The sequence below is a fragment of the Lissotriton vulgaris genome, chromosome 9 (genome assembly GCF_964263255.1).
Source record: "Lissotriton vulgaris chromosome 9, aLisVul1.2, whole genome shotgun sequence".
In the NCBI taxonomy this organism is placed as follows: domain Eukaryota; kingdom Metazoa; phylum Chordata; class Amphibia; order Caudata; family Salamandridae; genus Lissotriton; species Lissotriton vulgaris.
In genome coordinates, this window is record NC_141697.1 from 435895438 (window position 1) to 435921956 (window position 26519).

At 45.9% G+C, this 26519-nt stretch overlaps 1 protein-coding gene across 1 annotated transcript in view; it reads left to right on the forward strand.

Annotated features, from left to right (window-relative positions):
* Positions 1 to 26519, forward strand: part of TDRD9 (tudor domain containing 9) — a 2495642-nt gene that overhangs the window by 309458 nt on the left and 2159665 nt on the right. The window contains exon 2 of the mRNA XM_086937885.1: positions 14448 to 14548. Within this exon, the coding sequence (XP_086794011.1) occupies positions 14448 to 14548 (101 nt within the window). The remainder of the gene's footprint in view (positions 1 to 14447; positions 14549 to 26519) is intronic.

Genomic DNA, 26519 nt, shown 5'->3' on the forward strand with positions numbered 1-26519 from the left:
AGAAGGGGTCTACCTTGCCCCCTTTCCTTCATTTCCCCCTTTGTTTTGGCCTCCTCTTGTCTCTCGATCCTACCGAGAGACAAGATGGCGGCCGCTCCGGACTGTTTAGAATGTTGACAGACACCGGAGAGCCAATCAGCTTCGCATCGCAAAGTTCCGTTACGCGAAAAGTACGCGAACCGGAGTGCTGCCCGGAGCGCTGTTACAGATATATATCTTTTTTTGAACGTTAATTTCTCAAAATCCACTGGAGCACATATATTGAGACCTAGCAAAGGCACATCGGGCTAACAGTCCCTACAATTTTGCCAAGTTTCGTGCAAATCCATTCAGCCGTTCGAGCTAAAAGTGAGGCCAACCGCCCTATGGAATAATGAATGGGAAAAACGCGTTTTGGGACCCCCCTTTTTTCTCGGCCCCCCCTTGACGACCCCCCCCAAATTTTCAGGGGCTGCTCAGAAACAAAATGTGCCATTTTCCTGAAAATTTCAGCCAATTCCGTCCTCAAACGCCAAAGTTATTAGACATAGAATTTTCAAAAGTCCCATAGGAAAAAAATCCTAACTATATATACCTACTGGCTATCGCCAGTAGGTAATGTATGTATGTGTATATATATATGTATGTATGTGTATGTGTATATATATATATATATATATATATATGTATGTACGTGTATGTATATATATATATATATATATATGTATGTGTATATATATATGTATGTGTATATATATATGTATGTGTATATATATATGTATGTGTATATATATATGTATGTGTATATATGTATGTATGTGTATATATGTATGTATGTGTATATATGTATGTATGTGTATATATGTATGTATGTGTATATATATGTATGTGTATATATATGTATGTATATGTATGTATGTATGTGTATATATATGTATGTGTATATATATGTATGTATGTGTATATATATGTATGTATGTGTATGTATGTGTATGTATGTATGTATGTGTGTGTATATATGTATGTATGTGTATATATATGTATGTATGTGTGTGTATATATGTGCCGCTCGTGTGGAGTATTTGCCCTGCTGACCTGCTCGCCACTGTCCTGGCTGGGAGCCAACGTCTGCTTGCCTGGGGAGACACCGCCTGAGAGTCCGGCCGCAGTGGAGGTGAGAGGCGCAGGCGAGCGGGACTGCGAGGACCAGCATTCCATTGGTCATCGTCAGCTGGTTCCTCTTCCCGCCGCGCCGCGCCCCCTCCCAGTGCCGCGCCCCCCCGCCTGAGCCACTACTTAACTCCTCGCGGCCCCCGCTCCGCGGGAGCCGCTCGTGTGGAGTATTTGCCCTGCTGACCTGCTCGCCACTGTCCTGGCTGGGAGCCAACGTCTGCTTGCCTGGGGAGACACCGCCTGAGAGTCCGGCCGCAGTGGAGGTGAGAGGCGCAGGCGAGCGGGACTGCGAGGACCAGCATTCCATTGGTCATCGTCAGCTGGTTCCTCTTCCCGCCGCGCCGCGCCCCCTCCCAGTGCCACGCCCCCTTGTCATATTTAGGTGGACTTGCCCGCGCGCATCGCGGGACGCGCGCGGGGCGGCCACCGGGGCGAAGACCGGGCAAAGAGCGGGCCGTTCTAGGCCGTTAGAGGCCGGCAGAGACCGGACCGGGCCACCCCTCTGACGCCTTGGGTCTTCTACACCTCCCCCTACTCATTCCAGCATGGCGACCAGATCCTCACGAAGCAAGTCTGCCCAACAAGGTACAAGCACTATGGACAAATTTTTCCCAAAGACGAGTAACCTAGCTAGTAAATGCTCATCAATCCCTGAGGCCCACCTTCCGATGGGCCCGGAAAGTGTGTTTCTGGACCAGGGGGACACCTTTTCCACAGAGGCGAGTACACCGCTCACACTGGATGCCTCCCACATGTCACTAATGGACAGTATTGATCAGACGATTGAGTCGGTCCTTCAGCAATTAAGAACCCCCTTGAGGCAGAGGGACAGGAACTCCCCCCGGCTATCTGGGATCTCTGATCACACTACCATCCAGGATAGCAGAGAAACAGTCCTACAAGACGCAGGTCAGGCTGACCTACCCATAGATGCTGTGGGTAGCATAGTACAGCACCCCCCCAAAAGGAAAAGGGTTAGGAAGGCAAAGAAGGCGAAGAGGGCCAAAGTGGACACAGTAGAGCTGAATCAGACTGACAGTATAGACATTTCTGCCTCTCCTGACCTTAATTTATCAGGGTCCAGGCCGACTTGTATGGACTCTCCAGCTCCTGCTTCCCTACCCTCGCACACGGGTCCTTTCATTTTTGGTGGGTCAACTTCTACTTCTACCAGCACTGACTCCTTAGTTATAACACTCACTGCCATTATGAGGGATTTGTTAACTCCCATTGCAGCTAAACTGGACGCCATAGAGTTCAGATTGAAGGCCCTGGAAAGCACTCACCCAAGGAAAAGCCCCGGGACAGATAGAAATACGACCAATCCCACTCCAGTCCCCCGGGCCTCCTTGGTGAATAGCCTACGGTCCGGTACACCGTCACTGGGGGCTAATGCGGTACTGCCGGGCACGGCCGGGGCGCCTGGTTCCCAGGCGCCCCCCTTGTTGCCCTCGGTGCCCAGGCCCCCTGTTCCGGCCCCAAGGAGATCGAAGCAACCCCCAGCGCCACAGACTGGGGGAGCCGAGATCCCTACAATTGGCACTACTGATGGTCCTGCCCCCCAATGTGATAGGCGTAGGGTGGTCAACCTGCCCCCAGAAGCGGTCCCTTACACGGTAATCATGGTGGGAGTACCTGAGCTAACTGGCGACATGAGGGAGCCCCAAGACTCGTTACGTAACAAAGTAATAAGCTGGCTTAGCATCAACAGACCGCTGCCCCCTAACCTGAAAGGCGAGGTCCTGATGGCTAGGAGGATCCCTTGGATTGGTTACACCCCAAAGAACAAGGCTGGGGACTGCATCATCATAAGCTTTAAAAGCCCCCACGTAGCCAATTATATTTCTAATTGGCTTGCTAGGCCTGACAAGTCCAATATAGAACTAGTCCCCCTCTCGTACTTCTACCCAAATGCAAACAGCACAGAGGCAAGGGGGGAGAAGGGGTGGACTAGGGTGGGCTATGCTGTGGATGGCTCACGCTACAGACCAAGGCACCACCCCTCGCACGCCCAGGCAAGTTTTATACATTACAATAGATTCTCCTGCCTAGACCAGGTCGACTGACTACATATCAGTGGTACCCCGTCAGGCTCGGGAAAGATGGTAGATGAGGTTCTTAGGGGGGCGGGTGAGAGCAGAACCCCTGTAGCTGAACCTGGATCCCTGGTCAATGCTAAGGGCAAAGAGCAAAGCCGGGTGGGAATGACTGCAGCCCCCGCAACAGAACACGCTCCACCTAACAGCGGTGATTGCTTGGGCTTACAGGGGACTTCTTACAACGCTGGGACTGGCCACATCCCACAACCCGGGGGGGTCGAGCTGGCTGGCCCACCTACCGGTGTGCCAGGAATCCTCCCATCTACCGACTATATGCAATCCCCTACTGAGGGTCAAGGCGCTCTACCCATAGATCAGGGACTGAGAATTGTTTCTTGGAATGTAGCGGGCATTGCAAATAAGGAAGGCACACCGGAGTGGGACCAGCTACTGGCCAGTAGCGACATCCTACTCCTTCAAGAAACTTGGGCACGGGACACTGTAACCAGGAATGGGTTTGACATATTTGAGATTCCTGCCAAATGGGGCGGGAGGGGGAGGCTGTCGGGCGGGCTGGCGATCTGGATCGCGAGTCACACTGGATGTCAGGCGGAACAGGTACTTACGTCCTCGCAGGACATCCAGTGTGTTCGGCTCACATGGCCTGGCAAACCACCATGGGCCATTGTGAATGTCTACTCTCGGCCGGTTGCTGCGCCTGACGAATCCCCCACCCTAAACGACCTCTCCTCCTTCCTGGGGCAGTTGCCGGGAGATTCCAAGGTGGTGCTTGGAGGAGACTTCAATTGCCACTTTGAACCCCTGGAGGGCATGTCGGAGGGTGCCCTCACGGCTGAAGACGATTATTGGGGAGTCCCACCATCGTCCTCCCCTTATCCTAAAGCCTGGTCCCCCCTTGTAATACAACTCATGTCCCTTACCCTGAACTACGCACTGAGGGCTTGTAATGGGCGCACCATCTCCGATACACCCTCAGTGTGTACCTTTAATAGGAAGGGTCATGAGTCGAGGCTAGATTACATCATGGTGGATATCTCACTTTGGCCTAAGGTCCACGATTTTAGGGTAATAAACAGGTCGGATAGCGATCATAACGCCCTGTGCTTAAATATCCAGTGGCCTCCCCATGCAGTGGGAAAAGTGGTAGAAAACTCTGGGGGAGAGGAGGGGGATTTGGTCCTCAAAACCAGCAGGCGACGGGTTAAGTGGGGAAAACTGGTGACCTCATAAGAGGCCATTAGTAAACTATACGGGCTGGCAATCCTAAGGTTTATGGAGGTGGATGCACTGCTAAACGCACCAAGAACCCCGGAATATAATGAGAAGCTGGGTGACATCCACCAGGGTCTTGTAAGAGATTTGGCTGAGGTATTCCACCCGCTGGTGCCAAATAGAAAGAAAAAGACCCGTGTTCCCACGTGGTATACCTCCTCTTGTAGGGCAGCAAAGTCTGAGCTCATTGCTGCAATAAAAGAGGGGTCAAGCAAGGCCGAGGTGCGCGCCCATAGGAAACACTACAAAACAGTGATGGTGTCTGCCAGGACTGACTGGGACTGGAACCACTGGCACGATCTTTGTGATGCCCTAAAAGTTAGGGACTCTCGTAAATTCTGGGCTCTTGTTAACAATGGCACAGGGGAACTTAAGAACGCAGTAGAACCAAATATTGCCCCTGAGGTCTGGGAGGCCCATTTTGGGGAACTCTATAAAGAAACCAATCCTTGTCCTGTTACAGCTCTGGATGCGCTCTCTGGTATGCAGGACAGCGAATGGGAATTATCCCTGGGGGAAGTGGAGGCAGCCCTGAAGCAACTACCACCGGGGAAGGCGCCGGGTCTAGACAGGCTACCGGGGGATTTGTTTAGGCACCACCTGGACATCTGGGGCCCATACCTTCTTGTTCTTTTTAATGCCATCATAGGAGGTATGCCAATCCCCGGGTCGTGGCTGGGGGCAGAGATTGTTCCGATCCACAAGAAGGGATCTACTCTGCTCCCCGCCAATTACAGGCCCATTAGCCTAATAGATGTCCCCCAGAAGCTTTTTGCGCGCCTCATTCTTAATCACCTCTTGGATTGGGTGGAGGAAAATGACATCATGACCCCCCTTCAGGCTGGCTTCAGAAAGAACACCTCGACCATGGACCAGATCTTCCGCCTTCTCCTCCTATACTGGAAGACTGTCACCATAGAGGGCGGAAGACTGTACATGGTCTTCGTGGATCTGAGGTCAGCCTTCGACCTAGTCCCTAGAGGGAAACTTTGGGAGGTCTTGCATCAATTAGGAGTGCCCCCACACCTTCTTAGTACCATCATCAGGCTTCACGAGAACAACTATGCCCAAGTAAGGTGTGGGAGGGATGGTAAGCTCTCGGGCAAATTCCCTGTCCTCAGAGGAGTCAGACAGGGCTGTGTCTTGGCGCCAACCCTTTTCTGCCTGTTCATTAACAGTGTCATTCAACATCTTGACACTGTTGAGGACAATGATGCCCCGGTTTTGGCAGGCAGGAGGGTTCCGGCAATCATGTTTGCTGATGATACCCTCCTGCTTTCCAAATCCCCCATGGGGATTCAGAGGATTGTAAATGGCTTTGGCCTTTTCTGTCAGCAACATGGGTTGGAGGTCAACACAGAAAAGACTAAGTTTATGATCTTTAATCCCCCAGCCAGAACCAGACCCAACCCAAAACTGGGGGAAGTTAGCCTTGAGAGGGTCTCGACCTTTGTCTACCTGGGGGTAACTCTACAAGAAAACCTGGCCTGGGACTCCCAGATAGCGAGATCAAGGTTGAAGCTATCCCAGCTAGCGGGCGCACTCCTGAAGGTGGCAAATAAATCCACCTTTAAGCCTGTAAGCCCGGCTATCGAAACCTATAGAACTCAAGCGAAGGCAGCAGCCATGTATGGCAGCGAGCTGTGGGGCTTCAAAGCAGGGAAGGCACTGCTAGCGGTGGAAAATACATTTTTGAGACGCCTGCTTGCTCTCCCCCAGGGAACGCCACTGCTCCCCCTAAGATTGGATTTGGGCTTGCACTCCATCGCTGAAGATCTTTTATCTAAACCCGTGAAGTTCTGGCATCGGATATGGTCCACCGAGGAACTACATCATTATAGGCAGGACCTTATCCATGTACTGAGGTTGAATGGCAGTAACAAAATCCCCTGGCTGGCTTTTATTAAATCAGAACTGTCCAGTTTGAATTTGCCAGACCTCTGGGACGATCCAGTTCAGGGTTGTCAAAGGATCACACGCAAAACTCTTGCCCAGCTGTACAAAAACAAAAATTTGGCTGATATGGAGAATGCTCACAGCACCGGCACCCTTACGAGTTGTTTTATGGAGTCCAAAAATTCTTACCTCTTTGAACCTTTTATGGATTTTATCTTTCCTTTGTTGGCGAGGAAATTGTTCCTGCAATGGAGGTTTGGCACACTTCCCACTAAAGTATTTACACACAAATGGCGCCCTGGGGGTGACAAACTTTGTCCTTGCTGTAAAACCAAGAACGAAGATGATTTGCACATAATGTTCGTCTGCCACGCATACCGGAATCCCAGGAAGCGTTGGATTGCTCCGCTGTGTCGGAACCTGGGTTTTCGTGAATACCTTCAAGCATACAGGGTTATGAAAACCAATACCCTGGGACATATTGTTTTTGCGGTGTCAAAATTTCTAATGGCAGCTTGGTTAATAAGGAAAAAAATGTCCCCCTGAATTGGTGCCTTACCCCATGCAGATCCTCTAGCCTTTTATATGTAAATACTTCTGTAATATATGAATCCCATTTTACTGTGTCTATGTATTATATTTTACTGTATCTTTTATGGCCCATTGTGGCCGAAATAAAGAATTTTTGGATTGGATTGGATTGGTATATCAGTTTTTTAACGTCTTTATTTCGATATTTCTTCATAAAAGACAAGCATAATAATACAAGACAATACAACAAGAATATACAAATTTTAAACAGACAAAGAATTTGTTTAAAAAACTCAATTAAATGTACATAAGAAGACGTCCATAAAAAGATTAAAACAAGTATATAAAAAACAAACATTACATTAGTACTGCCCAAGTAAGATAGATAGGCTATGGCAGGCTATTTTAATTTTTCAGCTTGAAGTGCTACGAACATACCTTGTTCTAATTAGCCAGGCCCACCCGAGAAATTTTGCCAGCCCTATGGATAGCCATTCGGCTGTGTTGTATCTCAGGATGATCAGTGCTTCCCTACTCGCCCGGGTGTTAAATCTTTTACATATTGGCAACAGCCACTTATGGCGTGGTTCGTGGTAAGCAGTACATACAAATAGAAAATGACCTATGGATTCTTTGCTTTCAGAACAGGGACTAGATGTGGACTCTGAGTTCTGCCATCCACTAGTAAAATCCCTTAGTGGCAAAGTACCTATACGAAACTGATGATAAAGTTTCCTGTCTAAACTTTTTAGGATAATGTCCCAATAGGTCTCTGTATGTGGAACTACTTTGTGAATCAGAAACAAGCCTGTCAGGTTAGGTTTCTCCGAGAGCACAACATGTTCTCCTTTAACCATGGACCAGAAGAGAAGTTTAAAATCTTTCTTTGACGGGAAGATGAGAGTACCCGGCTCGGACCAGAGCGAATAAAGACCCATTCTAGTAAGAGTATTCTTGATAGATTTAAACCAGGGTATATCCCCTGCCCCTTGTTGTGCTCTTACATCCTGTATCTCTTGGGCAAACATGGCAAGTTCCGGGGTAGACCATATGCGTCTCCATAACTCCACCATCCTATATTGGGCTTGATGTTTAATGGAATAAAAGCCCATATCCAGCATGAGTGGTAATGCTGGCGTGGAAGGAGGGAGACTGACTAAGTTGCGAAAGAATTTGTTCTGGATCCTATCTAGAACAGCCAAATCCGCACTCCCCCATATGTCAGCCCCGTAAAGTATGGCAGTACTAATTTTGGCGCTATAAATTTTAAGCGCAGGTAAAACTCTTTTGGTCAAGGAACAACGTTGCTTTTTCACTAAGTAACCAGATAAACGAGCACATTTTAGACTAAGTGCCGCTATTTGTTCTTTCCAGCGTAACCTATAATCTATTGCAACACCTAAGTATGTCATAACCTCAACCTGTTCTAGGCTAGACCCATTCATCGTTACATGATCCCTCAGCGGTTTGTTTTTTGTCAGGACCATGAACTTGGTTTTAGAAACATTAATTTCGAGGTCATTTTCATTGCAAAAGTCCACAAATTTATTAATAGCCACCTGAAGACCCATCTGAGTTTTAGCTAGAATTAGGGTGTCGTCAGCGAAGATTAAAAGGGGAAATTTGGTCCCACCCAGTGTTGGTGCATCTGTCGGGGTAGCTGAGAGGAACTTGACCACCTGGTTGATGAAAAGTATGAATAGGGTAGGGGCCAGGACACAGCCCTGTCTCACTCCACGGGTCACAGGGAAGGAGTCCGTTACCTGACCCTGACGACCCCACCTAACTCTGGCGAAGTTTTCTTCATGCATCCTGATTGTAAGTTCTAGAAGGGCAGTAGGAACACCCATTCTCCTTAAAGCTGCCCACATCTTTCCTCTGGGGACCAAATCAAACGCAGATTTGAGATCCACAAACGCTGCGAATATAGTGCCTCCTCTTAAGAACACAGTCTTCCAGTAGATCATAGCGAATCTAAGTATTTGGTCAACTGTGCTGATATTAGCCCTGAAGCCAGCCTGCAATGGGGACAGGATGTCGACTTCTGTCATCCAGTGCTGGATTCTGCCTAGCAGCATTCTGGCGATTACCTTTTGTAGGGCGTCGATAAGGCTGATGGGTCGATAGTTTCCCGCATCAGTCCTATCCCCTTTTTTATACACGGGTAGTATCTCCGCCCCTTTCCACGAATCTGGTATTCTAACCCCTCTAGCTATGGCATTCGCTAAGATGGTTATATAAGGGACCCAGTGAACTTGAACATACTTAAAAAGGTCCGCAGGGACACAGTCCATTCCAGGAGCTTTTCCATTCTGCACTTGTTTTAAAGCTTTAATAGCTTCCATTTCAGTGAAGACAATCTGATCATGTGAGGGTACCACAGTCGGAACACTGGTATCTTCCCTAGTGTTAAGGGAGATCCGTTCCGTGTTCCTAAACTGTGCCGAGTAATGCTTGACCCATTTCTCAGCAGGGACGTAATTGACAGGTACTTGCTGGTCCCCAGTCCCTTCCCATTTCACAACCTCCCAGAATTTTTGTTGGTTAGTGGAAGTACTGGCCTTATATAAGTCTAACCAACGTTGTTCATCCCAGTTTATTTTTGCCTGCTTAAGCACCTTCTTGTAATTGACCCTTTCTTGTTTAATATCAATAGTTAAGATTTAATAGCAGCTATCAGGGAGCTATGGGCAAGGCGGCAAGTCTTATTATACCATTTCGCTCCTGTTTGAACCGAGCCATTTTCCCTTCTTTTTACTGGTTCAATAAAAAAAGTTTTAATTTTGTTAAAAAGGGACTCATGAATCATCCCAATTTGTTCCAGTGATGTACCTTCGTTTAATATGGGCGCCATCAGATTCGTAGCTGCGAATACCTCATTTGAAATCTTATCAATAATGGTGGGATTATCCAAAAACCTAGCCCAACGTACCCTTCTGCAATCGTTCGTAAGAACAGCCTCGGCAGTAACAAAATTGGTTACAGTATCTGTATGTGGATCACCATTTATTAATAGGTTTATTACTAGAGGATTATGATCACTTTCTGGCCTTGTGACTATTACCATATCCTCTAGTAAGTTCCAAAACTCCATCCTAATTAAGAAATAATCAATACGGCTAGAATAATGGGAGTTGTCAAATGTAGCATTTCCCATCTGATCAGATTTTGTCCTCCCATTCGCTGCTCGTAGATCCCATTTGAGGCAAAGACCTAACCACTGCATAACAGCCTCAGTTACTTTTTTGACAGGTGGAATAGTTAAATGGGGAATGTTCCAAATTTGATCAACTTCCCCATATCCCCCATTTTCCAAATTGGGAATCGGTTCAAATGAACAATTGAAATCCCCTGCCACCATTACGCATTTATCTCTGTCAATGATATTCAGTAGGGAATCTAAATCATCTGCCGTTCTCATAGACTTCCCACCAGGTCGCCCTCTTGCGTATATATTAATCAGGATGAGGTCTTGGTTATTTTTACTGGTTAATTTCAGGGCTAATATATCATTACTAGGAGTAGGAAGGTCTACGATTTTAAAGCCTAAGGATTGTCTGATCCCAATAACAAGGCTTCCAGAGGGGCGACCTTTTAAACCTTTACAGGCTGGTTTATAATAATTGAGGTAACCAACCCGATAAATGGCATCAATTGACCAACTTTCCTGTAGTATAATTACATTGTGTAGATCCACAAAAGACCCCCAATCAGCCTCTGTCAATTTCCCCTTTAACCCCGCAATGTTCCAGGATAAGATCTTAAGGGTAAGTGTAGGTATCTTTGGCAAAATATCAACTGGATTCACATTCCCCCCCAAAGGTCAAGGGTCTAGGAGTGTGGTTTGAGGTTTCACCCCTACCTATCCTCCCCTGGGCACTTTTTCTATACTCTGGCACAATCCTGTCCGTTATAGATATAAAATTGGTGGGGGAACAATTCACTGTGACTCCAGTCAGCCCAGTTACCAAAGGGTCATTATCAAGTCAGTCCACACCATCCAGACCAGATAAGGGGGCAAACCAGTTCGAGAGGTGGGGCTGAAACAGTGGGTAGATAGGTGTTTCAAAATGAAATCTATCTCTAGGTCTTTCCCTTCTAAAGTAATGGTACGGTGTTTGGGCTCTATTAGAGTTTAGTGCTGGATAAAAAAAATGCAGAGATAGTCTGTACATCCCCAAGTCTACCATATCTTGGTTCCCTACTAATGTATTCAGCAACCCATGGCTCTCTAAAGCTGATTACCACACAATCCCCCTCAAGATCTTTTTTGCTGTAACCTACCCAGTCCACCCTCCTAACGTTATGGATCTCAATATTCGAGTTTGGAGGGAGTGGGCAATTTTTGTTTAACCAAAATGTTACCTTGTTGTAAAGATCTTTGTGTGTTTCTCTCTTACCATCCCCAAGGGGAGCCACGCCAGTTAAGATGATGGTATAAGGTAGTGACTCAGGGGGGAGGTTCACGCATTGTTTTCTTGGTACAGATTTAATCCTGGGCCGTGTACCTTGGTCATGTTGACTGGTAGAGATAGGATGTTTCCTAGCGGGGGGATATGGTGTAGAGACGTCCGTGACCTTTTGCTGGGGTATACTCTCAGTAATTGGTTTTTTCTTTATGACAGGAACGGGTTTTTGCTGCGGAACTTTTATGGTAGGTGGTCCCGTTTTCAATCTATTACCCCATCTTTATTGTTCACAATGTTAGTCTTTGGAAGAGTCGGGGCTGTTGGGGCTATACCCTTTGAGGCTAGAGTGGCGTGAATTCTATTAGTTGCCGCTATATTGTCTTTTACCAGTGAATCTAAAGAGTCAATTTTTGTGTTTAGCAATCTGGTCCGTTCGAATAACGGTAAGAGTAAGGATTTAATCAATAACTCTATTTTAGCCAAAAGTATTCCTTCTACGATGTTAACTGTGGTATTATGTTCCTCAGGTTGAACCACTGCTATGGAAGTGGGTGTCTGTGTGGGGGATATAAAGGTAGTTCTCGAACCCTCAATGTGTTCCCCTAAATCGTGCGAATCTACCCTTTTGCGTTTCCCAGGATTGTGGGTTGGTGGGCGTTGGGAAAGGATAGATGAATTTGCTCGCTCAGTACTTAAGGTAAGATTGTGGGAGTCTGAAAGACCTGTAACCTCACCGGACAAGTCATGGTAAATAGTCCCACCGTCCACCATATTATCGTGGGCCGTGACAGGTACACTATCTTTATTAACACCCTCTAAATCCAGTGTTTGACTTGCGGAAGCAGTTACTACCACTAAATCCACATTAACATCGGAGCTATCTTCATTCAGTAGGGAAAGTGGGACAGGAGAGACAGCCTCATTAATTTTACCAAGTGAGGATTGCTTGCCTGTAATTAGGTCAAGAGATAGACGTTTTTCGGCAAGAGCTATTTCTTTCTCCAATATAGCGGTGGTGCGTTTAAAAAACTGATCAATCGTACCTGTAAAAGTACCATTGGAGGTGGAAACCTGGACTTGCCTTTCTTTACCTGACCGTAAGGTCATTTTTGAGCCGTGCACTAACAAAAATCTGGCACTAACCACAATGTACAAACAGACAATCAATTCAGCAACCCACAATCAAAAGAAATGAGTTCTACCAACAGTGTAGCAGCTACAGTGACAATGACCTGGTAATACACTTGAAAAACACCAGCTAGTGGATACCAAGTAATACAGTGAAAATGGGAAAAAAAATGTTAGGGGAGTAGCCCGACCCGACCTCTACCGGCCCCGGACGGCCACAGACGGTCCCGCCCTTGTCCCGGACTTCTCCCGGTCGCTCCCGCGCAGCGGGTCTGTCCTGAGTGTTTATAGGTTACTAAAGTAAAGGGGGAGGAGCCTGCAGGGAGAGCTGGCCAGGTGGTGTGAGTTAGGGCGGGCAGGCGCTCCTGGGACAGGTAGTCCTGCGCCTCCCCGCCTGCTCGCAGCCCTGCAGACTCACGGAGCTTAGGATCGCTCCACGCCCAAAGGAACAAAAGGATGTTTGTTGTCACCTCCCTCGCGACGCGGGACCCGCGCAGCGGGTACCGCTAGCTGTAGATTATCGCTGAGTTGTGAGGCAGAGACCAGGCTGCTTCCAGTGAGAATCCAATCGCCTCAGAGGTAAGGGTAGTGGTGGTGGTCCGCCAAGAGTCCCACCAGTAGTCTGGTGCAGCTCGCTTTTCAGTCGGCAAAAAGGGGGAGGAGCCTGCAGGGAGAGCTGGCCAGGTGGTGTGAGTTAGGGCGGGCGGGCGCTCCTGGGACAGGTAGTCCTGCGCCTCCCCGCCTGCTCGCAGCCCTGCAGACTCACGGAGCTTCGGATCGCTCCACGCCCAAAGTAACAAAAGGATATTTGTTGTCACCTCCCTCGCGACGCGGGACCCGCGCAGCGGGTACCGCTAGCTGTAGGTTATCGCTGAGTTGTGAGGCAGAGACCAGGCTGCTTCCAGTGAGAATCCAATCGCCTCAGAGGTAAGGGTAGTGGTGGTGGTCCGCCAAGAGTCCCACCAGTAGTCTGGTGCAGCTCGCTTTTCAGTCGGCAAAAAGGGGGAGGAGCCTGCAGGGAGAGCTGGCCAGGTGGTGTGAGTTAGGGCGGGCGGGCGCTCCTGGGACAGGTAGTCCTGCGCCTCCCCGCCTGCTCGCAGCCCTGCAGACTCGCGGAGCTTCGGATCGCTCCACGCCCAAAGGAACAAAAGGATGTTTGTTGTCACCTCCCTCGCGACGCGGGACCCGCGCAGCGGCTCCCGCTAGCTGTAGATTATCGCTGAGTTGTGAGGCAGAGACCAGGCTGCTTCTAGTGAGAATCCAATCGCCTCAGAGGTAAGGGTAGTGGTGGTGGACCGCCAAGAGTCCCACCAGTAGTCTGGTGCAGCTCGCTTTTCAGTCGGCAAAAAGGGGGAGGAGCCTGCAGGGAGAGCTGGCCAGGTGGTGTGAGTTAGGGCGGGCGGGCGCTCCTGGGACAGGTAGTCCTGCGCCTCCCCGCCTGCTCGCAGCCCTCCAGACTCACGGAGCTTCGGATCGCTCCACGCCCAAAGGAACAAAAGGATGTTTGTTGTCACCTCCCTCGCGACGCGGTATATATATATATATATATATATATATATATATATATATATATATATATATATATATATATATATATATATATATGTATGTATGTGTGTGTATCCGTAATGTTCCAGTTAGATATATCCGACTGATTCACGTGCTGAGTTCTCATTTTAGAACAGAACCATGTGCTTGTGCAAAATTATAAGCAACGTCAATTAAAACACTGTTTTTATTATCTTTTTTTTTAAACGCTTTCTGAACCTAAAGTGATTGAATATAGAGGATAAACACTGTTGCTATGATGCCCAGATATACTCAGAAATTCTTTCTTAGACTTTTGGGATTTAGGTTGAAACCATGTACCTTTATAAATTACGTATTTGTGACGAGGTTCAGTATTTGTTTAAATGGAATGATATTTTATCGTGTATTTGAGAGAAATGGTAAGCTGGAAGATTTTTTTATTTAATTGTGGCTTTTACTTTCTTTGCAGTAAACTTGAAAAAAAGGAGAGTGAGTATATTAAAAAGTATCGGTTGCTGGAAGAACAGGAATTTCATACTTTGAACTATGAGAATGCAAATAATGAAGCAGGTACTCGACCGATTGGCTAGTTTTATTTGTGTTTTTGCTGTCTTATGAACATACATGTATGTGAAGTGGGATGTTGGTGGTAAAACACATATGCCGGCGTTGATACCCATGTGTCAAGCATTCTTAGCGGGGTGGAGGCTTTAATTTTTCCACCTATTTCCATTATTTATTTAGTAAATTAATGCTGTACATTATCTAGTATGCTATATCAGTAATATTTTGTAAGATTTGTTCATTTGTGTTTGATGCAAACACTGATATTAGAGAGCAAATAGAGAATTGATGCCACGCTTTAAGAGGTAGAATTTGTTAAAGTACTTGGGGTATATTTCGTGTACAGATGGAGCATTTCACAAAGCCCAGTGAAACCATGCAGAATTAAGATGTGCAAACTGTGACATGTTTGTGCCAGCGGCCATCTACGCTAGAAGCTCTACATCATGTCCTTCTGTCAGAAAGCTGTGTTTCTGCACATGGTATTTTTAGACTCTTGTTAGGCTTGTGCTTTTACAAGGTTGAGTTAAACTGGGCCTTTGGTGCCCTGAGAAGTATTGTGCAATATCGTGGGGCCGCTCACCGAGTGAAGTTTCTCAGCTGCCACCCTCTTTTTAAAAATGTATTTATATCAAATGCTGATTGTTCTGTTAGAGGACGCCGTGTGGTACTCCCTGTTAATCATAGCAATTGAGACTGCAGGGACAGTACTTCGAACACAATTTCACTGGTTTCTTGTCACTGGAACAATTGCCACACAGCGCGAGACAAAATGAGGTATTTAGAGATCGAACACTAGTCAACTACTAACAGAAGGATGTTTAGCAGTTCCCAAACTGGGAGTCCTCTCAGCTGGGTCTGTGAGTATCGGTGTACTGTTTGATGTGATGGATGCATATGCTACATATGGTAATTCTTGAATGGCTTACATACTACTACTTACACACAATCCAGTCGTCCACAGGGAAGGGAGGCAGTACAAGTTTTAATCTGAACATCCGACTTTCATTCTGATTTTCTTATGGAGCATATTCTGTGATTCACCAAGAGAAAATCAAGAGAGAAAATAGTTTACTCTAAAACATGGCTCATCAAACCCCAGTAGTGGATTGGCAATTTTCACAGGGTAAAATCAGCTTGGAGCACACAGCAAATCCTAAAATTAGTATGTTACCACCAACAAACCATTTTTATTTCGACTTAAATCTGTTATCACCCTCCAATATGTAGTCCTTTTTTTGTGCCCTCATAAACAAGCTTTCACTGCGGTAAGATATCAATAGAGACAATGCCCCCTGAGTACTGAGATAGCTGCCATAAAAAGTTGTCCATTTTGTGGCCAGCCATTCAGGTACAGGGTTACTTTGGAACTGTCCACATGCTCCTGGGAGTCGGGGTGTGCTCACCTTGCCCCCCAAATATTTTTTTCAAAATTATTTTTCAGGTCACAACGACCATATCCCATGTGTCCTGTAATGCTGCCTAAACATTTTGTTCATTTTGTGGCTAGACAATCGGGATTAAAAGGTCCCTTTTACCCAATCAGAGCATATATGGAAACCAATCCTTCAGGTATCACTAACTTTTTCTGGGAAGTAACCCCTTCATGCCTCCTCGAGTGTCTCTTTAAAAGCACACTTCTCAAACTACTGAATGGATTTACATCAATTAACTTGATGCACACTAGCAGTAAACTTTTTGCCAAACATAGTGTAACTCGAGCTGTTCTTTCTGAATCGGAGAACAAACCGTGGTGTGGAAATTAAAATGTGAAATAGATGTTTTGAAACCCCCTTCTCCTTTTTAGGTCTCTCCTAGGCAGCACATGCACTGCATTAACTGTCCGAGACATGCTGTATCTACTCTATGGGCTTTATGGTACACCCATGTTTATAATTGGTTAGTTTGTGTGCTTTTCTAAATTCCTTACATTTTATTGGTAAATCGTGGGCTTTTGTTGTATATTCCCTCCCATGGTTACTGGCCCTGTTACAGGCCTTATTTCACTTCTTGCCATTTAAGTTAATTGGCGCACTATTGTTTGCGATTGCCGCAGCTCGTGTGTTTGAATTGTTTTGTTTGTTGGCTTTCCGAGTCAAACGCAGGCAGCTGATGTTTTCTGCTTCGCCCATCACTTAATCTCCCCGTGACATCCCGCACACCATCACACGCTTCCCTCAACAGTGCTTGCCCGCCCCCACAACCTCTCGGAGGTCACTGCTCCTGGCAGTGCTTCTTCAGCTTATCTTGGCTTGGCAGAGTCGGTAGCTCTGGATGTTAAACGTTTCCATCTAAATGAGCTCAGCGGGCAGCATTTCAATGCACGATCACACAGCGGGAGCTACCGTGCACCCTCATCCACCCAGCATGGCTTTCCTGTGGTCACGTATTTTTATTTTATATTTATTCATGCACAGCAACTCTTTGTGTGCACGAGGCTTCTTACGGACATCACGCCACCTCCTCCATGCCTGTGTTAACTGGCCTGAGTCCGTTGGTGTGGAGGAAGATGCGCTGCCCATAACCTAATGTGTATTTTATTCACAAAGTAATTCATTCTCTACTTCAAATATTGAAACTACTGTCATGTAGTTCAGACTAATCTGTAGGACCTGTACGTTTGTTGGACAACAAACATTGGGCGAGGTGCCTAGACTGATTCTGGGTACCCCACAGGATATTTTGGCCTGAAGACCAGCTAGCTCACAGTGTCACCATAGGCCCCCTTACCTTACCAGGGAGTGAATTGTTTCTGGCAAACACTGAACATGACAACCCTGATCCCCTCGGGGATCGTGGTAACAGATCAGAAATTCTCACTGTCACTTGTGCTCAGAGAAATAAACAGAAAACACAGAGGGACTTTTTAAATATATTTATTGAATCAACGTTATTTTTTTATACATGTGTAAACAAAGAAGTTTCAGAAAAACAAATTCATCATTGTCTTGCTTGCAAATATGTGCAAAAGTTAATGGCAGAAATGTTATTGTGAAAAGAGGACAGTGTAACAAATGAGCAGTTTCACTACATGGGCCTAACACAGGAACATAACACCCACTCCTCATACTAAGGGTTGATGTATAAAAGCTATCTAAAAAACCAACCGGATATAATGAAACACATTTTTTTTTAAAGTTAAAAAATTACTCTTCAAATCATCTAAAAGCAAGCTTCCTTTTAAAATATTCATTTAAAAGCCTTGAAGTCGTTATACTATTTGAAATTTCAAACAGCAACTGCAGAAAGAATGACTCCATCCTGTAGGCGTATTGTTGAGCCAGTGTACGTTTCACTAGGAGCCAAAGCATCATGGGACGCCGCGTATATAGTGCAAAAAAACCTTAGACATATATGCTTGTATGTATATGGCTGAGATACCCGCCACCCCCTCTCAACACAAGCCCCAAGGATGGGAAACTGGAAACGGTTCTGAACTTTTGGAAGACAGGAGGGAGTGACCCTCCCGGCCGTATTTATTAAAATATGAAACAAAATTAAAACATTAAAATAACAGTTTCATATTATGTACAATTTCATTACCACATTGCGATGTTTGGCTAACCTTAACATATTCTCTAATACAAAGGTTCTCCTAGCCGAACTAACATCCTACAAAACATTTAACTTGAAATTTTGAAATTGTACATCCTAACGTTTAAGGGCCAACGGCAAGGTCGTAACCGGTGTCAAGATCCCTAACCATAAATATCCCCCTCACTTGTGAGGGGCGACCGCACAGAGGCGTACCTCGAGTGCAACTACCAATTTCCCTTGACTTGACGGGGGCCCCAATAAACTCGACGCCACTTAGAGGTCGTCCGAGGACTCGTGTGAGGAATCTAGAAGGTAGCGTAGACCCCCCCCCCCCCCCAAACCCCACACAACTTACCGCATCTGCCGTCGCAGATGTCCTGGCCCCGGGAAATTCTCCAGGAGGGGCTGTAGCCCCTCCTACCCAGGAAGGGGCCTTGACCGCCTTTCCTTTCCTTTCGGCGGCCCATCCTTAGAAGGGACCGCCTTCCCCGTTGAGGGGCCAATGGCCACCTCCCTCGAGCGCTCCCAACCGTAATGGGTGACGCCCACTCATAGGGATCTTCCAATTAGTGCTCACCGATCATGACCTTACCGCCCGACCAAAATAAATACGACAGTTTCTAAACTAAATGACTAATTTACCTAAAAGACAGTTAAAACAACAACTTTATTAAACAGCATGCTACTGATCAACACTAGAGCAGGCATACTTTATTTGCAAAACATACCAAAAATTGACCATTTCTTTATTGCATCTTCAAAAATTATCACGATAATAATCCGAACCTGTAAACAAAAAAAGGGGTTACCACATCAAAACTTTATTCAAAACCACTTGCTGTCCTCAGGGGCTGGTGGGTGGGTCAAAATTGGCTCTTCGTTCCGTCTCGAGCTCACGTGCAGCGAGGTGGTGCAGCTTCAGAGCACTGGAACAAGAGGATGCTTCCTTGGCTTGTTGCTCCTTTTATCCGTCTTCAGGGCGGGCGTAAACCCGCCCCGGCCTGCCCCGAGGGCGTGGCCCGGCCGCGTCAGTGTCTAGGTCAGCCCACTCCAGGGCGGGAAAAAGGCGCGCCCCGGCTACGCCGCTTCGGGCATACCAGCCGAGACTCGCCTCCCGCCCAAGATGGCTTCCCGGGGGGATCGTGGTACTCCGCCATACGTTCGGGGGGACCGAATGGTCGCCCCTTTCCAATAACGCTTTAATTGTAATAAGTTTGAAAAAAGGTTTGGCCAGGTACTCAATACGGCAAATTATATGTCCGATATTGTCTGTTAAATAATGTGAATAATTTCTGTCCACTACTGTGAATTTTCCTTTCTGTTCACTTGTTTCACACTTCTGATCACGCTTTTTCTTTGCACGCTCTTTTTTGGGCAACCATCCTGTTTTTATCTACTTTGAAATGATATATTGTGTATAAAATGAACTACTAACAAAATGAAAAAACAAGTTAAAAATAAAAACTAAAAGTATTTTTCTTTAACCGTGGTGTAGGTTTATCTCATGGTACTAAGCAACTTGAGTACTATAGAGCAGACTGGGTGGGGTTGCTCTACATATAAAGAATTGATTAAGTTAATCATCATAATCAATAGGTTCAGGACCATTGTTTTTCTATATCAATATATACCCGGGTCCATGCCTTATGGGTTACCCCATTTTCTTAATGGTCATGCTGCAAAATAGACATGTCTTGCTGTATGATACCAATTGCAGAAGACACTTTGCTACCCAGTAAATAAATTCTGGATGAAAATATGGTCATACCGTTCTCAACCTCAACCAAAGTCTTTTCTAAATTAAACCTGCCGATCTCTTGCAACCTCTCAGTAGCTTTCTGTTAAGAAACTTTCCACATCTCGTTGTGTATTCTGTGCAAGAAGCCCCTTTGACATGGGTTCCTGGGACCTAATAGAAAATCCTTCAAATCCATGTAATTGGAAAGAAGGGACAAGTGTTGCTTCACATGAGAATGTTGTTTTTTAGCCAGTCAAGGCACAACTACCCAACACTAAACAATGCCACCACCTCAAAGTGTTCTGTTTGTACATATCGCTGGTCAGGCCTATTGATCCTAAACCCTTTGATGTTGCTCAGGAATCTAGATTGACACCCATTTGTGTCCACAGGCCAAACCAACCACCCCTTCCAATCGGGGTCCAACAAATTAAAAGAATCTTTATGTATCATGGTGTCTATCCTCACTGTAGTGTGTAAAGTGCTGCCAGTTCTCAAAGCGTGAGGACTCTGGAATATGCTGTATTTTCAAAGTCATTTTTTTCTATTCCTAGACAGGAAGTTTGTTGCACTTTTTAATTTAGGAAAATTATTTCACGTGATATGAGGCATACGCTTAAATAAGGCCTCCGTTCCCTAAACCTGCCAATCTTTTGTTCCCCAGACGGATTTTGTGTCTATGGTGTTTTTCCAAAAGTCAAAACCTTGTACAGACATTTGGGAAATATAGGACGCAAAGCATATCAGATTGGAGTTTGTTGGCATATTTTTCTTTGCAGGTATAAGTGTAAGCCTATAATAATAAGAGGCTGGGTTTGTTGTTTCAAAACCTGAAAATAAGCAAACATGTGCAAATGTTTTTCAACTATCTTTTGGTGGGTTTGAGCAATGCTCCCATTGGAGTGTAATTGTAAACAGCGAGTGGGATACTAGCTTTGTGTGAAAAATGGTGACCATAATGTTGATAACAGAACATATCGCCAAAATTAGATGTACCATCATACAATTCATCATTTGAAATTGCAGCTGATTGCTCTGACTCAGCAAGCAAATTATGCAGTTTCAATGTCCCAATCATCAGAGAAAGTACTAGAGGTGACAATATATTTAAGGAAATTTTAAGCAAATATGGAATTTGTAAAAGTTCAGTAGGACTATACACATTATAAAATACCCTATCCCATACTATTCCTTTCGGATTTGAAACTGCTGTAATGTTCACCAGGGGCAGGTCCCTTAGTTCATGGTACAATTATGTATGTGCTTGCAGAACCAAGTTCAGAAGTTGTACTGCAGAGCGTCCTTTTGAGAAAGTGTCCTTTCAGTAGTAGAAAAAAGACAGTTACTAAAGCAATCTAAATGACTTGGAAAAGTAATCCAATTGTAATCCAGAGATGTATCCATGGCAAAACAAAGTATGTCTTTTTCAGCCAAAGATAGAGGTGTATACTCTTATCCGGAAAGGAAGAGGTAGTAGTGGCATCTCAAGTTCACAAGAATCAGATGAGAAGTCATCATAATGCACGAAGTAGCCGTTCTATTTTTGGCCGACAAGCAGGTTTTGGAGAATTGTGAGATGACTCGATCTGTGGCATATTTACATAGACGTAAATTTTCCGTATTGTGATTTCTGTCATTGTTGACTGTACAGTTGTAGTTATTTCAACAGTAAGTATCCCTTCATTGTTGTTTGCAGCTTCTCTTTGCAGAGTGAAAACTTCTAACATTATTAAAGTTTCCATCGGAACTTCCTGAACGGTAGCGAGAGGAGCGTGCTGGCTACCCAGGAGCAGATCTATTGGGGCAAACTTTTTGACTCTGCAGCCTGCAAGGGGTGAAAGAAGTACAGTTATAGTTCCTTCGACAGCCAGGACATGCCCAATTCTTTATTGTCCACAATTTTCTCTCTAAGTCCTCAATCTTGTTGGTACAAGCTTCACGTCTCCAGTGGTGGTTCATTTTACTTGGATGCTGCCACTGTGTTGACATTATCTAGGTCTGGTACCCACATTCTCACACCGAACAGGAGTTTGTAATGAAGTATGACCCCCTGGGGATTTTCTTGGCATGTTATTGAGTGTCCTCTGGAACCCATGGAGGTGATTGACCCAGCTGCCACCGAGCCTAATACTCTTACTGTTAAGGACTGCTTTAGGTCACGGTTTTTCCTCTCAACTACCAATTTTCCCTCAGGATGGTAGGGGGGGAGAAGTACCGCAAGGCCACAACCAAACTTCCAATGGATTGTTTGTAAGCCTGTGAACTAAATGACTGTTGCGGTTATTGTGGCGTTCAGAGGCATCTCCTATCTGGCATCCTGACATCCTTACACAAATATATCATCTGGCCAACAGTCATATGTATCAGAATTTCAATAAAAAGGACGATCAATATTGAGTTGGATGCCAGCATTGTAAAACCTTGGGACTGAGATGTCATTGACATAACTATTTTCTCAGTGGCTGCAGAATTTTGAAGTAACTATTACCCTGACTGAGAACAGCCCCGGGCTGTTCTCCTACCCTTGAGGTAAACGGCAAAGTTGACGCTCTGAACTTAGTGCTGAAAATGCAGTCATATATATGCTTCCAGGTGCCATATTCCTGCAGAAAAAGCCACTTGAGATATCTAGTGTTGTTTTGGATTTCTTCTGCACAATGTTATTTATTAGGTCGGCACTATGTGCATTTTGTACTGCAAATGTGCGGGTGGAAGTGTTCAGGTGTCTGTAGTCTAAGACTAGACTGTATGTATTGTCTGGTTTCAATACGGGAAACAAGTAATTATTTATGGACAAGGTGCAATTCCCTAGAACTCCCTGGTATTCAAGTTGTTCTAGGATTTCCTCAACTTGTCTTTTAGCTTAATTTTTTACTGGGTATTTTCTCTGCGTTTGAGGAGTTGATTTTAATGGGATCTTGTGATGAGGAAAGACATTGTCCCACCCAACATGTTTGCGGTAAAGTGCTAGCACTAACGCCCACTCCTGTGCGTATAAATGTTTAATGAATTCTGGAATGAGTTCACAGAAAGCTGATAAAATTGCAGTTTCTCCCAGTTGGCACTCCGTTATGAACTCAGATGGCCAATCCTTTTCAGCCAGAAGAATGTTGTAACCATGTGTCTGGTTCTCCCTAAAGAGACTTACTTTAGCACGTTGGACCACACTTATGAGGTCCTAAGAAGTGGGAGAGGGTTTTATTTCTCTTGAGAGTAAAGGGAAAGGGAACCGTTTGTGGTTTCCCTAAAAGTGACGATAACCACACAAAAACAAACCACCCTTCTGGCTCATCACACTTTGCTATGTAGGTATTTCCTTAATAAAAAGTGCAAAAGCTAACAGACCACTTGAAGTATTTTCTAGTTCCCATCAGTGTTCAAAAAATGTATCTGGATGGCCTCACACACCCACCCAGGTGTCAGGATTTATCAGCGGCTATCCCACATTTGCCAAAGAATTATCGAATGCAAATGAGCCCCTTTATTAAAGAGGGGGGAGGAAACCAGTCCAATAAATGTTCCTGCCCCCTACCAGCTCCTCTTTCCAACTCTTCATTTATTAGTGGAGGAGGGATACTTAAAAACAAAGGCGGGACACAAACAGCTCTGTTATGGTACTAGTATCCACAGTTGGTCGATATGTTCATGCCCTAACGGCCCCAAGGGGGTCCTGGGCTTTTTCAGCACCCAATCAGACCGTATACACTACTGCACTGATTCCCTATACTGTCTCTTCACGTATGCGTGCCCAATCCACACCTACAGTTACCGGATTACCAACTGGTTTCGCCTGAGTCCTTCAGTTGTAGTAGGAAACTTCTTAAAAGACATAAACATACACACAAAATATGTACAATATATTACAGTTAAACAATCATTTTTTTCAGGCCCTATTTTATGGTCAGTGAGACCCGTGCTGTATATATGAGGTTATAGTTTGACCAATGTGTGGTGACCAGAGTCATGTATAGTGCACTATTCCTATTGCATGACTACTTATTATGTTAGTCACATTTTAACCGGTGATTCAATGGTAACCGTGTATGTTATATCAACCTGTGCATACATACAGATATAACTGTGATTTCTAGGTTGTATTTCCATTTTTATCTATCCTCCAATCTGATATCGGTTACTGTACCCAATTATGTTCATGATTAGTTTTTTTTCTCCTCATGCACGTCTTACCCTAATTTTGCGTATACTATGCTTCATAGAGGGGCGGGTGAGGGAGTCCTGTAGTCACACACTGCACTGGAGTAAATAATAGATAAAAGACAGTTAGTGTTAAAATACGTACATACATGCTCCCTTTCTGATTAATCAACCGGAAGTAGCAGAAGGCATTAAATCACAAAGCGCCACTGATCTGGTTTTATTTAACTTAGTTCCTCAAGGATCACCTATGCCGGATAACCTAGAGTTTATCCCTTTCGTCTTCCCAATGTTTCTGTGTTTGTCACTTGGCGTCTTCATAAGGGCTGCTCTCTGCTCTCTTTTCATGACGTGCAACCAGTCACCGAGATGTTCCTCATGGGAAATGTAGTTTTCTGTGATCTTCAAAGGGCAGGAGATCCGGCAGTATACTTTCAAAGACAAGACATCCATTCACCCTGCGGTGTTCATAAGTTTTTTATTTTTTTTATTTTTGGTAAACCTTTATTGATACACAAAGCAGTTACAATAACGGGCAGCAAATCAATAAAAGCCAGAAGTACTCAACAGTACGCCTCCCCATCGCCCCATTGCAACTCAGGATAATGATCGTACCATACAGGTACCAGGATGGAAAAGGTTTCTTTTTTAAATTTAGGGAGAACCAGGATAGGATGCCATACAATCGAACAATCATTACATCAAGGGCTATCTGTAATCAGGATCTTCGCAGCAGGACTAATAAAGACAAGGCGTTAATAATAATGCGTATTAAATAGGATAGTAATTGAACAGTACAGATCACACACCATTACCGTACATGCCTGCTGCAACTTAAGTCTGCTTCAAGAAACATCGCCCCTCGTGAGTCGGACCAAAGAAACGTACGGTAAACAACCCATCGCTTGGTTACAAGAAGAAGGAGTAAGAACAAGGGATAAAGGGAAAGCCAAGAATAGTGGATAAGAACAAAGGGGCCCTAGAAACGAAAAAGAAAAAAGAGAAACAGTAATACCCCCCAAACCCCCCCCCCCCCCCCCCCCACCCCCCCGACCCACCACCCTGCACCACTGCCTCCGGCTACGGCCTCCCCCTCAGCAGCGTGCCTGTCGCCCGTTATGGAACCCGAAATGTAGAAGAAAACAGAGTAGAGCTATAGCTCGACTTAGGTTAAAATCTAAAGGAAGAAATAGAAAAAAGAAAAGGGGAAAACGGAGGAGGAAACCAGGACAGACCCCCAGCCCACGCCGGCCCCCCCCCACCACAGATACCACCCACTCCAAACAGTAAGCCTGAATGCAATACAGTACATGTATAAGGAGTGGGCACAATCCCTGCCAGTCTGCCGTAAGCACCATAATAACATAGGTAATGAGTCCCGCACCGGATCGCACTGAAATAGCATCACAGTACTCGACCCAGGCCCGCCCAGTTCAATTTACGATTGCAACCCAATCTCTCCGTCACAGGTGTAGGTGGATTAAAGTATCCGACTGGGAAGAGGATGTCTTCCAAAGACAAGATAGTACACGATGGTATCGCTCGGAGAAAGTAGCCATCCGACTGTTAAGGGGTCATCAGTGAGCGTGAGAGATGGTGCTCAATCCTCGACATCCACCCAGAACAAAGGGAAAAAGGGCTTGCCATAGCGCCACCTCCACCCGCCGCCGTTGATCAGTCAGTCATTAGAACCGGGTAATGCTCCCATAAGCGATACCTTTGTCGAATATGTAGTCTCCTCAGTGACAACTGGGCACCACCCAGCGCCACCAACCCTCCGTCGAGCGTGGGCCCCACGCATCACAGCATCCAGGCCTCTTCCCGCGGTCTCCATCTGATTCCTTCGTGTGAATTGCAAGTAAACAATGGCCGCCATGCTATCCCCCAGCTGAAGGTTGTCCATCTCACCCCCAGTAGCGACAATCCTCGTATCCAGCCAGGCTCCAGTGCACCAGGCCAATCCGCCCTAGGTGTCTGATTGCATTATTTTCGTGGCCCCAGCCGATCAGTGAAGGATCAGTATCGGTTCCCCCAGGCGCAATCATGTGCAAGGCGCACCCACACGGAGCGTGTACCACTAGGCGGAGAGTGTCCCGGTGTAGCTAATCAATCAGCAGGCAAACAGTCCCAGTATGGGCATCAGGAGACACTCACCGCCATCGGGATCGACACAATCTTCTCAGGGCGCCCACACACATAATGACCAGCTGGAGGGTGGGTCGTAGCTCCGATATGCAGGGGAAAGCAGCAAGTAGAGTCTAATCATTGCTGCGACGGTGCATGAAAGTCACCATCGCAATCCGATACGGCCGGGTCGTCATCTTCCCAGACCGGCACTTCCGCCACGCACCCTGCCGTTGTTGTTGCGTTAGTGGCCAGGCAGTGGAGTACCCCAGACCCCGGCTGCAGGCAGGGGCGGGCCGCAAACTTCAAGACGGCGCATCTCCGGCTAGGAAGCCGCCAGAGAGGTCGGGCGCACATAGATCTGCACCGCAACATCTCCGCAGCACGGGAGCACAAGAGAGGCGCTAGGTAGGGCGCTAGATG